The sequence below is a fragment of the Bufo gargarizans genome, chromosome 1 (assembly GCF_014858855.1).
Source record: "Bufo gargarizans isolate SCDJY-AF-19 chromosome 1, ASM1485885v1, whole genome shotgun sequence".
NCBI lineage: Eukaryota > Metazoa > Chordata > Amphibia > Anura > Bufonidae > Bufo > Bufo gargarizans.
In genome coordinates, this window is record NC_058080.1 from 339,678,652 (window position 1) to 339,693,925 (window position 15,274).

Sequence of the window (15,274 nt, forward strand, 5' to 3'; positions counted from 1 at the left end):
CTTTTCCCTCATAGATCCGAAATTTGTGGGTATAGCCTGTGGCCCTTTCACAGAGCTTATACAATTTGACCCCATACCGGGCGCGCTTGCTTGGGATGTATTGTTTGAAGCCAAGGCGCCCGGTAAAATGTATTAGGGACTCGTCTACGCAGATGTTTTGCTCTGGGGTATACAAATCTGCAAATTTCTGGTTGAAATGGTCTATGAGGGGCCGAATTTTGTGGAGTCGGTCAGGAAACGCAGGATGGCCTCAAAACGTGCCCTGGACATAGCAGCAGAGAACATGGGCATGTGATGAATTGGCTTCGTAGACCAATATGACCGCAATTCATGCTTTTTAGTTAGACCCATGTTGAGGAGAAGGCCCAGAAAAGTTTTAATTTCGGAAACTTGGACTGGTTACCACCGGAAAGGCTGGGCATAAAAGCTTCCCGGGTTGGCGGTGATAAATTGTGTGGCATACCGATTTGTTTCGGCTACGACTAAGTCCAAGAGCTCCGCAGTCAAGAACAGCTCAAAAAATCCCAGGGCCGAACCGATCTGAGCTGTCTCAACCCGAACTCCAGACTGGGCGGTGAAAGGGGGAACTACAGGTGCGGCTGATAGTTGGGGACTGCCAATCAGGGTTTGCCAGCACCTCAGGGATTCTAGGGGGTCTACGGGCCCGTCTTTGCGGTGGCTGCGACGGGGTCACTACTGCTCGTGCCACCGTACCAGCTTCAACTGCCCTTCTGGTGCTCGCCACTTCACCATGTTCTACGGCAGTGCTGGTACTAGGTCCAGGGAGGGCTGCGCTGCTGGTGTATGCCTCACCACGTAATCCAACAGCACCAGCCCCACTCTGCTGCTCTTGAAGCGTATCCTGCGCAACCTGTGGTCTAGCGACACGGGGCCGGGTACGCCTGGTGCTATCAGGGACCTCAGCCTCCTCGTCCGAACTTTGGGTCAGAGTGCCACTGCTTTCTACAGGTTCATATTCTGACTGGGTCGGAAGCCTGTAGGCCTCTTCAGAAGAATACCCCCTGTTTGACATTTGGGCAACTAAATTTAGGGGTATTCCCTGAGACTACCCAAGAAATAAAAGCTAGCCTGTCTTACAAATGGGAGGCTAGCGAAGTACCGGAGGCCGCTGCGGTTGATAAAAAATATCAAAACTGATTTTTTTATCGCTGCAGCGCGTGTAAAGTGAATGTGCAGTGATCAAAAAAATATATATTTTTTGTCACTGCGGTGGGGCGGGTGTGGGCGAACGCACGTGTGGGCGAACGATCAGGCCTGATCGGGCAAACACTGCGTTTTGGGTGGAGGGCGAACTAAAGTGACACTAATACTATTATAGATCTGACCGTGATCAGTTTTGATCACTTCCAGGTACTATAAAAGTACAAATGCTGATTAGCGATACGCTAATCAGCGAATCAGTGACTGCGGTGCGGTGGGCTGGGCGCTAACTGATCCCTAAACTACCTAACCAAGGGGCCTAAACTATCCCTAAAACCTAACAGTCAATACCAGTGGAAAAAAAAAAGTGACAGTTTACACTGATCACTTTTTTCCTTTCACTAGTGATTGACAGGGGCGATCAAAGGAGTGATCAAAGGGTTAATTGGGGTGCAGGGGGTGATCTGGGGCTAGTGTGTGGCGTTTGGTGTACTCACTGTGAAGCCTGCTCCTCTGCTGGATCCAACCGACGAAAAGGACCAGCAGAGGAGCAGGGCAGCCATATAACAGATCATATTTACTAATATGATCTGCTATGTGGCTTCTGATTGGATTTTTTTAAAATCATCAGCTTGCCAGCCGCGATCATTGGCTGGCAAGCTGATGACGCGATCCCCCTTGACGAAATGCCGGCACGCACTGGCTGGCTAAGCGCGTCATCTCGCGTCTCGCGAGATGACACGCCAATGCGTGATTGTGCGCATCGCTGCCGCCTCCGGACCACAGATCTGCGTTAGGCAGTCCGGAGGCGGTTAAATAACTGAATAGAACACCAGTATATAACGCTTGTATTTCACACTGACAGATGCAGCAAAGGCTGCAAATTTGGTATTTTACCAAAAATGGGTGTTTTTTAAACCCAGAAAATAATTGCAATATTTCAAGCTTGTATTTCACACTAACAAATGCAGCATAGGCCCCAGATGTAGGATATTGGAAAAAATTGGTGTTTTTTTAAACCCATAAAAGTATTTCAAGCTTGTATTTCACACTGACAAATGCTGCAAAGGCACCTGATGTAGGATATTGCCAAAAATGTTTTTTTTTTTATTAAACCCAAAATATAATTGCAGTATTTCAAGCTTGTATTTGACTGTCACAAATGCACATATGCTGTGCTGGTGCAATGAAATTGCATAACATGGCCTCCGACACCCACCTAACTAACAGATGGAGAAAAGTTATTTTTCTGTGTCACTGGGCTCAGGGCAGGGTAAAAAGATTGTGCATTGCACCCACAGAACAAAATCTATGTAGATCACTGTGTTAACAAGCACTTCGGATTCAAGAGTCTTTCCTATTATGTCCCTCACAGCAGCAGCATCCTATCCCTACACTAATCAGAGCAGAGTAACGTGCAGCACTTCGTGACTCCAGCTTATATAGAGGCTGAGTCACATGCTGCACTGGTCAATCACAGCCATGCCATTAGTAGGCATGGCTGTGATGGCTTCTAAGGGCACATGAGTTAAAAGCTTGTTGATTGGCTGCTCTGCAGCCTTTCAAAAAGCGCCATTAACTCGCCGAACACCGAACCCAAACTTTTTAGTAAAAGTTCAGGTCCGCTGTGCAAAAATCCTAAAGTTCGGGACGAACCCGAACTTTACAGTTCGCGTTCGCTCAACCCTAGTGCTTAACCAACTGGAAGCATTATCTGCTGCAATCTATCTGACCACCTGGTTGCACTGGTCTGAGAGTGTGCTGTTCTGCAAACTGGAAAAAAAGAATGAATGAATGTCACTGATATTTAGAATGCACAAACACTATACAGGAGGTATAGCACAAGTAATGTCGCCGTCACCACCACCTATTAAAAAATTACACTGAATAATTTTCACTGATATTTAGGATGCACAAACGTTATACAGGAAGTATAGCGCAAGTAATGTCGCTGTCACCACCACCTAATAAAAAATGACACTGAATTAATGTCACTGATATTTAGGTTTCACAAACGTAATACAGGAGATATAGCGCAATTAATGTCGCTGTCACCACCGCCTAAAAAAATTACACTGAATGAATGTCACTGATATTTAGGATGCGCAAATGTTATACAGGAGATATAGCGTAAGTAATGTGTCATGGCAAATGTGGATAAGGGGAACACCAAGTAAACAAACATCAACAGGTAAACAGACTAGGCCCCAAAGGTAGAGAGGAGGGAATGGTAACCTCCTAACAATTTCTGAGCCTTTCTCCGACTGCTGACAGTATGAGCAAGTCCTGATGGTGAATTAACTCATACGCTGGAACCTAAGCCCTGCTGACACTGTAGCAAACCCTAACTTAGGGAGCGGGGAATGAGGCTGTCGGTACCTTCCACTGTGAAGGGGCTAGGGTCTCCCTGAGACCTAGAGGCAGCACACGCACAAAGGAGAAAACAGGAGAACTTGAGATGAGTGGGAAGTAGAGGATCCACAAACAACCAGTATAAAACTCCAGAAGGAAAATATCAACCGTAAAGTCAGCAGTAAGAGGCAGACTTAAATAGAGCCTCTTAAACAGCTAACGAGCAGAACCTGTGGAAAGCTGGGATCCTGCTCACAACAACAAACAGAAAGGAAACACAGAAAGACTTGTCAGATAGACTCATGTGCTGCAAGTCTATCCAATCTTCTCAGATCTTTCACAGGGCAGGCAGCTGCAGTAAGCCGGATTGGGACTAATGCACACTGGCGCAAGATTAAATCCCTCCTCAGCTAGTCAGGCCCATTACAAGCAGAAGACAGACAGAGCAGAAGATAAATACCTGCCAGATTCTCCAGGCACATAGTATAGCTGCAGAAGAGATATTAATCCCTGCCATACATTGCCTATACCTGCTGGGACCCAAGACTATTGCTGTAACTTATAAGGATTTAATGCTGTCATTCAGTAAAGACAAGTTGGATCATATCACCAGTCTGGATCTCATTTACTGCTATCAAAGTTCCTCAATTACTCCTATTAACAACACTAATTTTATTGCAAGTGAGCCAGGATCCAGGAGTTCAGCCGTACCAAGGTAGGAGACACCGTTGACACTACATAGAGACATTATCCCCCTCTGGCATTCCTCACCTGGTACTTGAGCTATAACACCTTAAAGGGCAATTGGCATCACAATGTGGTGCGTGCTGTAAGGACACAGGGAGCAGTGTTCCCTGTGTCCTTACGGCACGCACCACGTGCAGTAGCCGGGTCTCAATACCCCAGCTACATCAGCCTCACCACCGCAACAGCATTGCCTAACCAAGTATAATAGAAAAGCCACAGCGCTTCAGCCACATCTAATTCATCTCTGGCAAAGCATTGTACATTGTCAGGAAAAGTGACCGGGGAGCGTTAAACAAACAGCAAACATCCAGCTGCACCTGCAGCTGCAGCACACCAGACTTGATAAAGGGGTCATGCGCACCCCGAAACGCGTTGTCTCTCAATAAACCCGTACTTGTCAAAACCGGTTGTGATTTGCGCCTTACGTCCACCAGCTTGCCAGACCACATAGGTCGTGACAGGCACTGTCAGACTTACCAGTAGGAGGAGCTCCCGGCCGATCACAGACATCGCAGCAGCAAGCATGTAAGTATGAATCTTCTACTATTGTACTATTGCTAAGTAACCATGGCAACCAGGGCTGCAGTAGCTTCCTGGTTGCCATGGTTACCGATTGGAGCCCCAGCGACTAAACTGGGACTCCGATCGGAACTACGCTGCCACTAATGATCGGGGGGGGGGGGGATATGGGAGGCCGCACACACTGCCACCAATGTTGTTACTGCTATAGAGGGAGGGGGGGCGATGGTGGGCGCACACTGTGCCACCAACGATTTATTACAATAGAGGGAGGGAGGGGGGCGATGGTGGGCGCACACTGTGCCACCAACGATTTATAACAATAGAGGGAGGAAGGGGGGGCCCGATGGGGGGCGCACACTGTGCCACCAACGATATTCAAACTGGGGAGGGGGGGGGGTCTGCCCCCTGCTGCCTGGCAGCCCTGATCTCTTACAAGGGGATATGATAGTACAATTAACCCCTTCAGGTGCGGCAACTGAGGAGTTAATTGTGCTGATCACGGCCCCCTGTAAGAGATCGGGTGCTGCCAGGCAGCAGGGGGCAGTCATGTACACAGTTTTTCAGTATATTCTAACCTGAAGCGTCCCCGTCACCATGGGAACGCCTCTGTGTTAGAATATACTGTCGGATCTGAGTTTCACGATGTAGCTCATATCCGACAGTATATTCTAACATAGAGGCGTTCCCATGGTGATGGGGACGCTTCAAGTTATGTTCGGGTGTCCGCCTGGCCGTGCGGAGGCAAGCGGATCCGTCCAGACTTACAATGTAAGTCAATGGGGACGGATCCGTTTGAAGATGACACACTGTGGGTCAATTTTCAAACGGATGCGTCCCCCATTGACTTTCAATGTAAAGTCTGGACGAATCCGTCTGAGGCTACTTTCACACTTAGAAATGTTTTAACAATATAATGCAGACGGATCCGCTCTGAACGGAGCCACCGTCTGCATTATATGAACGCAAGTGTGAAAGTAAAGGGACTCCTGACTTTACATTGAAAGTCAATGGGGACGGATCCGTTTGCAATTGCACTATATTGTGTCAATGTCAAACGGATCCGTCCCCATTGACTTGCATTGTAATTCAGGACGGATCCGTTTGGCTCCGCACGGCCAGGCGGACACCAAAACAACTTTTTTTTCATGTCCGTGGATCCTCCAAAAATCAAGGAAGACCCACAGACGAAAAAACAGTCACGGATCACGGACCCACGGACCCCGTTTTTGCAGACCGTGAAAAAAAACTGTCGTGTGCATGAGGCCTTAAAAGGACTTTTGGGTCTCTAACAATTCCACACAATTTAGCACAGGTTGCGCTAATAATTATATTGCTGCCATATACAACAATAGTCCTTAAAAGGACTTTTGGGTCTCTAACAGTTTTTCAATAAAAATATTAGTATTTCACTAACTACACTATTAGTGTTGAGCGCAAATATTCTAATTGCAAATTTTATTTGCAAATATCGCCACTTCGGGAATTTGCGTATTTTTAAAATATAGTGCTATATATTCGTATTCGCGAATAGTGCTGATTGTGAATATTCTAATCGCAAATTTATTGCGAATATTGGCTCTTAGCAATATTCCTAGCAACCAATAGGAAAGTTGGCTACCCCTTAGTGTTGATCGTGAATATTCTAAATCGCAAATTTTTATTGCGAATATATTACTTTGCCGATTTTTGCAATCAAGTAAATAATGACTAAAGATCACGAATTCTCGAATTTGCTAATTTATGGTGAATATTCGGCCCAAAATTCACTAAATATCACAAATTCGAATATTGCCTATGTCGCTCATCACTATACACCATCTGTCCCTTCTTCAGCACAGCTCTCCCCAAGACTGAGCTGAACACATGTCATCGGGTTCTATATAGAACCCGATGATGCAGCCAATAACTTTAGCCAACATGGCTACGGCATTATAGTGAATGGCAGTACTTACCTGCAGGTTTATTGGCTGCGTAGACTTGCGATGCTCGCCCAACACTATTCGTAATGTCTTCTGTGCATTCAAATATGCAAATTTAGAAAGAAAAAAAAGGCTTCTCTAGTGTAAAACACAAATTGTTAACCTACTATGAGATTATTTCCCCTCCTCCAACACCAACACTGTTTGGAGATGCCTTGACACAGATTTTGGATTTTACTTGTTTTCGCTTGTTTTCGCTTTAAGATTTAAAACGCTACCCTCTAGATTGTAAAAATATATATTTAACTGTCTGGAGATGCACAGATTTCAGCCTAGTATTTTACATTATCAGATTTTAAACACTACCCTAAGTATTGTAAGTAGGGATGAGCGAACCCGAACTGTATAGTTTGGGTTCGTACCGAATTTTGGGGTGTCCATGACACGGACCCGAACCCAAACATTTTAGTAAAAGTCAGGGTTTGGGTTCGGTGTTCGTTGCTTTCTTGGCGCTTTTTGAAAGGCTGCAAAGCAGCCAATCAATAAGCGTCATACTACTTGCCCCAAGAGGCCGTCACAGCCATGCCTACTATTGGCATGGCTGTGATTGGCCAGTGCAGCATGTGACCCAGCCTCTATTTAAGCTGGAGTCACGTAGCGCCGCACGTCACTCTGCTCTAATCAGTGTAGGGAGAGGTTGCAGCTGCGACGTTAGGGCGAGATTAGGCAGTGATTAACTCCTCCAAAAGACTTAATTCAGTGATCGATCTACAGCTGTGGATCATTGAACTGCTGCTATTCAACTGCTCACTGCTTTTAGGCTGCCCAGAGCGTTTTTCATTCACTTTTTTCTGGGGTGATCGGCGGCCATTTTGTGTCTTGTGGTGCGCCAGCACAAGCTGCCACCAAGTACATTTAACCATCAATAGTGTGGTTATTTTTTGGCTATATCCTACATCAGGGTCAAGCTCTCACCAAGCGCATTTAACCATCAATAGTGTGGTTATTTTTTGGCTATATACTACATATGGGGCAAGCTGTAACCAAGTGCATTTAACCCTCAATAGTGTGGTTGTTTTTTGGCTATATCCTACATATGGGGAAAGCTGTCACCAAGTGCATTTAACCATCAATAGTGTGGTTATTTTTTTGGCTATATCCCACATATGGGGCAAGCTGTCACCAAGTGCATTTAACCATCAATAGTGTGTGTTTTTTTGGCAATATCCTACATCAGGGGCTTGGCTGTGCTTGCTATTTTATTGAGGGGTGAAATACAATTGCCAAAATAGCAGTACCCTAAATCTGGTGTTTCAGCTGTGGCCAGCCAATTGTAATACTGTCTGCTGTCTGGCAAAGGATATATTTTTGTTCAGGGTTGAAATACAATTCCCAACTTAGCAATTTCCTAAATTAGTGGTTTCTGCTGTATCAGGGCTACTTTAAATCTGTTCATTAAAAGGGTATATAAGATTCAAGGTGCAGATAGGGTCATTCTCAATAACTTCAGACACACGCTACTGTGCAATTCCAAGTCTAATTCTGTGTGTAAACGTATACCTTTCACCCAGCGCCTAAATAATAGGCCTCAAATTTACATTCATCTAAATCTGTGTTTATTGCAGTGGCTGGTCAAGTTATTTAGTGTCCGTCAAAGCACAGTTTTTGTTCTGGGTTGAAATACAATTCCCAATTTAGCAATTTCCTAATTTAGTGGTTTCTGCTGTATCAGACCTACTTTAAATCGATCCCTAAAAGGGTATATAAGATTCAAGGTGCAGATAGGGTCATTCTCAATAACTTCACACACACGCTACTGTGCATTTCCAAGTCTAATTCTGTCTGTAAACGTATACCTTTAACCCAGCGCCTAAATACTAGGCCTCAAATTTACATTCATCTAAATTGGGAGCAACGGAGCTAGCCTTAGCATAGTGCTGTGTGACTTGGGGGGAAGTTAGGCAGTTGAGGGGTCAAGGTTTAGGTGAGGGGAGGGGTCATGGTCATGGTTCCCGGGCAGTATATGAAGGGAGTGGGGGCCGAGTTTGGCAGACGGCGCTCGTGGGAAGAAGGAGAAAGCTTTGGAGGAGTTATTGGGGGCAGTGAGGACGGCGGCGGAGAGACATGGGGCCGACTGGTTGCAGCAGAGTCTGCAGGCTATCTTGGCGGGTCCGGTTCCCACACCGGCCGCCCCAATTGCGAGGCCCAGGGCTAGGAGGTCTGTGCCCCCTGAGAGACTGAGCCCTGAGGCTACCCCACGGGTGCGGCGGCACTTAAGGAGCCCCAGCAGGGACCCTCTGGTGCAGGCGGTGAGGGCAGTGAGTCCGGTGCCTTGCCGCCGCAGTGGGAGGAATCCTAGTCGGCGCCGGGCATCAGTGGGAGAGGACCGGGTTGCACCCGTCGCCTCGTCCTGTTCGCGGCGTTGGGGGAGGTCTGGTGGAGCGGCACCTTCCCTGGAGGCCTTGTCTGAGGGGGAGCGAGCCAGACGTCGTCACTTACCTGAGGAGCGGGCGGAGAGTCGGCCGAGGTTGGGAGATGAGCGTGTGGCCCCACGGCCTGGTGGTGGGGGCCTGGATCCTGTACTGTCGCCTGCGCCGCAGCCCCTGTCTCAGGGCCGGTGGCATTCTTCTGTGAGCAGGCAGGGGAGTCGGCGGAGCTCAACACTCCTGGTACTGCAGGCAGGTTGGTGCAGGAGGCTGCTCTGGCTGTGGGAGATGCATCAGGAGGCTCTGCAGTGCATGGCGATGCCGGGGAACAACCTATTTGTGTGGCGGCTGCAGCTGCTGGGCGGATACCTCAGGGCCGGTCAGGTGAGGGACCTTCGGATCAGCAGCGGGCTCCTGTTGAGCAAGTGGTGGTGGGGGGGTGCTTTGCAGGGCCAGGGGTTGGTAGGTGTCTGTAAAAAAAGGCCTGAATTTGAATTCAATACATTGGGCCAAATAATATTTTTCTTATTGTGGTGAACGGTAACAATGAGCAAAACATCTAGTAAGGGACGCGGACGCGGACATGGTGGTGTTAGTGGACCCTCTGGTGCTGGGAGAGGACGTGGCCGTTCTGCCACAGCCACACGTCCTAGTGTACCAACTACCTCAGGTCCCAGTAGCCGCCATAATTTACAGCGATATTTGGTGGGGCCCAATGCCGTTCTAAGGATGGTAAGGCCTGAGCAGGTACAGGCATTAGTCAATTGGGTGGCCGACAGTGGATCCAGCACGTTCACATTATCTCCCACCCAGTCTTCTGCAGAAAGCGCACAGATGGCGCCTGAAAACCAAGCCCATCAGTCTGTCACATCACCCCCATGCATACCAGGGAAACTGTCTGAGCCTCAAGTCATGCAGCAGTCTCTTATGCTGTTTGAAGACTCCGCTGGCAGGGTTTCCCAAGGGCATCCACCTAGCCCTTCCCCAGCGGTGGAAGACATAGAATGCACTGACGCACAACCACTTATGTTTCCTGATGATGAGGACATGGGAATACCACCTCAGCACGTCTCTGATGATGACGAAACACAGGTGCCAACTGCTGCGTCTTTCTGTAGTGTGCAGACTGAACAGGAGGTCAGGGATCAAGACTGGGTGGAAGACGATGCAGGGGACGATGAGGTCCTAGACCCCACATGGAATGAAGGTCGTGCCACTGACTTTCACAGTTCTGAGGAAGAGGCAGTGGTGAGACCGAGCCAACAGCGTAGCAAAAGAGGGAGTAGTGGGCAAAAGCAGAACACCCGCCGCCAAGAGACTCCGCCTGCTACTGACTGCCGCCACCTGGGACCGAGCACCCCAAAGGCAGCTTCAAGGAGTTCCCTGGCATGGCACTTCTTCAAACAATGTGCTGACGACAAGACTCGAGTGGTTTGCACGCTGTGCCATCAGAGCCTGAAGCAAGGCATTAATGTTCTGAACCTTAGCACAACCTGCATGACCAGGCACCTGCATGCAAAGCATGAACTGCAGTGGAGTAAACACCTTAAAACCAAGGAAGTCACTCAGGCTCCCCCTGCTACCTCTTCTGCTGCTACCGCCTCGGCCTCTTCTGCTGCTGCCACCGCCTCGGCCTCTTCCTCCGCCTCTGGAGGAACCTTGGCACCTGCCGCCCAGCAAACATGGGATGTACCACCAACACCAGCACCTGCGTCACCAAGCATCTCAACCATGTCACACGGCAGCGTTCAGCTCTCCATCTCACAAACATTTGAGAGAAAGCATAAATTCCCACCTAGCCACCCTCGATCCCTGGCCCTGAATGCCAGCATTTCTAAACTACTGGCCTATGAAATGCTGTCATTTAGGCTGGTGGACACAGACAGCTTCAAACAGCTCATGTCGCTTGCTGTCCCACAGTATGTTGTTCCCAGCCGCCACTACTTCTCCAAGAGAGCCGTGCCTTCCCTGCACAACCAAGTATCCGATAAAATCGAGTGTGCACTGCGCAACGCCATCTGTGGCAAGGTCCACCTAACCACAGATACGTGGACCAGTAAGCACGGCCAGGGACGCTATATCTCCCTAACTGCACATTGGGTAAATGTAGTGGCGCTGGGCCCCAGGCGGAGAGCTGTTTGGCGCACGTCCTTCCGCCACCAAGGATCGCAGGGCAACATTCTTTGCCTCCTGTTGCCACCTCCTCCTACTCAGCTTCCTCCTCCTCTTCTTCCACCTGCTCATCCAGTCAGCCACACACCTTCACCACCAACTTCAGCACAGCCCGGGGTAAACGTCAGCAGGCCATTCTGAAACTCATATGTTTGGGGGACAGGCCCCACACCGCACAGGAGTTGTGGCGGGGTATAGAACAACAGACTGACGAGTGGTTGCTGCCGGTGAGCCTCAAGCCCGGCCTGGTGGTGTGCGATAAAGGGCGAAATCTCGTTGCAGCTCGAGGAATAGCCGGTTTGACGCACATCCCTTGTCTGGCGCATGTGCTGAATCTGGTGGTGCAGAAGTTCATTCACAACTACCCCGACATGTCAGAGCTGCTGCATAAAGTGCGGGCTGTCTGTTCGCGCTTCCGGCGTTCACATCCTGCCGCTGCTCGCCTGTCTGCGCTACAGCGTAACTTCGGCCTTCCCGCTCACCGCCTCATATGCGACGTGCCCACCAGGTGGAACTCCACCTTGCACATGCTGGACAGACTGTGCGAGCAGCAGCAGGCCATAGTGGAGTTTCAGCTGCAGCACGCACGGGTCAGTCGCACTGCGGAACAGCACCACTTCACTACCAATGACTGGGCCTTCATGCGAGACCTGTGTGCCCTGTTGCGCTGTTTCGAGTACTCCACCAACATGGCCAGTGGCGATGACGCCGTTATTAGCGTTACAATACCACTTCTATGTCTCCTTGAGAAAACACTTAGGGCGATGATGGAAGAGGAGGTGGCCCAGGAGGAGGAGGAGGAGGAGGAGGAGGAGGAGGAAGAGGGGTCATTTTTAGCACTTTCAGGCCAGTCTCTTTGAAGTGACTCAGAGGGAGGTTTTTTGCAACAGCAGAGGCCAGGTACAAATGTGGCCAGCCAGGGCCCACTACTGGAGGACGAGGAGGATGAGGAGGAGGTGGAGGAGGATGAGGTTGAAGCATGGTCACAGCGGGGTGGCACCCAACGCAGCTCGGGCCCATCACTGGTGCGTGGCTGGGGGGAAACGCAGGATGATGACGATACGCCTTCCACAGAGGACAGCTTGTCCTTACCTCTCGGCATCCTGGCACACATGAGCGACTACATGCTGCAGTGCCTGCGCAATGACAGCAGAGTTGCCCACATTTTAACGTGTGCGGACTACTGGGTTGCCACCCTGCTGGATCCACGGTACAAAGACAATGTGCCCACCTTACTTCCTGCACTGGAGCGTGATAGGAAGATGCGCAAGTACAAGCGCACGTTGGTAGACGCGCTACTGAGAGCATTCCCAAATGTCACAGGGGAATAAGTGGAAGCCCAAGGCCAAGGCAGAGGAGGAGCAAGAGGTCGCCAAGGCAGCTGTGTCACGGCCAGCTCCTCTGAGGGCAGGGTTAGCATGGCAGAGATGTGGAAAAGTTTTGTCAACACGCCACAGCTAACTGCACCGCCACCTGATATGCAACGTGTTAGCAGGAGGCAACATTTCACTAACATGGTGGAACAGTACGTGTGCACACCCCTCCACGTACTGACTGATGGTTCGGCCCCATTCAACTTCTGGGTCTCTAAATTGTCCACGTGGCCAGAGCTAGCCTTTTATGCCTCGGAGATGCTGGCCTGCCTGGCGGCCAGCGTTTTGTCTGAACGTGTATTCAGCACGGCAGGGGGCGTCATTACAGACAAACGCAGCCGTCTGTCTACAGCCAATGTGGACAAGCTGACGTTCATAAAAATGAACCAGGCATGGATTTCCACAGGACCTGTCCATCCCTTGTGCAGATTAGACATTAACTACCTCCCCTTAACCATATATTATTGTACTCCAGGGCATTTCCTCATTCAATCCTATTTTTATTTTCATTTTACCATTATATTGCGGGGCAACCCAAAGTTGAATGAACCTCTCCTCTGTCTGGGTGCCGGGGGCCAAAAATATATGACAATGGACTGTTCCAATGTTGGGTGACGTGAAGCAGGATTCTCTGCTATGACATGAAGACTGATTCTCTGCTGACATGAAGCCAGATTCTCTGTTATGGGACCTCTCTCCTCTACCTGGGTGCCTGGGCCTAAATATCTGACAATGGACTGTTCCAGTGTTGGGTGACGTGAATCCTGATTCTCTGCTATGACATGCAGACTGATTCTCTGCTGACATGAAGCCAGATTCTCTGTTATGGGACCTCTCTCCTCTGCCTGGGTCTAAATATATGACAATGGACTGTTCCAGTGTTGGGTGACGTGAAGCCTGATTCTCTGCTATGACATGAAGACTGATTCTCTGCTGACATGAAGCCAGATTCTCTGTTACGGGACCTCTCTCCTCTGCCTGGGTGCCGGGGCTTAAATATATGACAATGGACTGTTTCAGTGGTGGGTGACGTGAAGCCAGATTCTTTGCTATGGGACCTCTCTCCAATTGATATTGGTTAATTTCTATTTATTTTATTTTTATTTTTATTCCTTTCCCTATCCATATTTGTTTGCAGGGGATTTACCTACATGTTGCTGCCTTTTGCAGCCCTCTAGCTCTTTCCTGTGCCGTTTTACAGCCTTTTTAGTGCCGAAAAGTTTGGGTCCCCATTGACTTCAATGGGGTTCGGGTTCGGGACGAAGTTCAGGTCGGGTTCGGATCCCGAACATTTCCGGGAAGTTCGGCCAAACTTCTCGAACCCGAACATCCAGGTGTTCGCTCAACTCTAATTGTAAGACATACTTTGTACAGTAGTATTGCAACATTTTTCAAAACAGAAAAAAAAAATGTGAACTATCTGGAGATGCCCCTACAACGATTTTGGACTAGTATTTCACATTTTCACTCAGAGATTTAAAACTCTACCCTTTGTATTGTAAGACACATGTTGCACAGCAATATAACTATACTGTATTTTGCAAAACAAAAAACTTTAACTGTCTGGGGGTGTCCTGACACAGATTTCGTTCTAGTATTTCACGTTTTCACACAAAGATTTAAACGGCTATCCTCTGTAAGGGTCCATTCACACATCGGTAGCGTGTTTTGCGGATCCACAGATCCACAAAACACGAACACCGGCAATGTGCGTTTGACATTTTTTTGCAAACCTGGGCATATGGGAAAGAAATGCAAATTAGCAATAAGCAAAATATGCCTTGTTTTTCAGCTGAAACACTATTTGCATGTCTTTCCCATATGTCCATGTTTATGCAAATGGCATGTTTGCATGACAAAACAGTATAGAAAGATTATTAAATATAGTATAGTATATATATTGTATATTGCTATCCCTCCATCCCAAAAAATAAACATATTGAACTGTCTGAAGGTGCTATGATTTCAATATAATATTTACATTTTTTTCACTGAGATTTCAATTTACTTTTTCTCCTCCGTTGTATGTCTAAAATATTGATTTTCTCCTGCAGGTTTGCAGCAAGAATCAGGCAGTTCAAATTCTGCTGGACTTCAGCCATGGTTGCTTGGTCTCACAGCCATGGTTGTGTTCCTTTTCATTGTATTCATCTTACTGATTGTGAACAGAGCCTGGTGTAAAAATAGGTATGTGTTAAACTAAGTGTAGAATCTGCTGAGTTTTGGGGGGCCAATTAATTATAAATTAACAAAATAGCTACTGGATCTTAAAAAAAATGGGATTTATTAATGGTACAGGGAATTATACATAAAAGGTTAACTAAATGCCCTAACTAAAGGGCAGGAACAAAGGGAATGTAAGGGAAGGAGTAGGGAAGGAAGTGCCTAACTAGCCATCTGTGTACAGTATTATATACTAGCCATACAATACACCCATAACCCATATATTGTCCACCCCTGAAACACCTCCCAGATACTGTCTTAGCCAATCAGCAAAGCCCACTATAGTTTGTAGACATCCTTGAGTCCAGAGCTGTTCTTTCTCTAAAGGTCAAACAGACTTGCAAAACAGATCACCGCAGGCTGTGGCTCTCCCTAGGTC

General features: G+C 48.2%; 1 protein-coding gene across 1 annotated transcript in view; it reads left to right on the top strand.

The window, feature by feature from the left end:
• The window catches only part of SMIM24 (small integral membrane protein 24), a 442,504-nt gene that overhangs the window by 106,491 nt on the left and 320,739 nt on the right, over positions 1 to 15,274 (top strand). Inside the window, exon 2 of the mRNA XM_044306569.1 lies at positions 14,727 to 14,859. Coding sequence (XP_044162504.1) covers positions 14,727 to 14,859 — 133 coding nt within the window. The remainder of the gene's footprint in view (positions 1 to 14,726; positions 14,860 to 15,274) is intronic.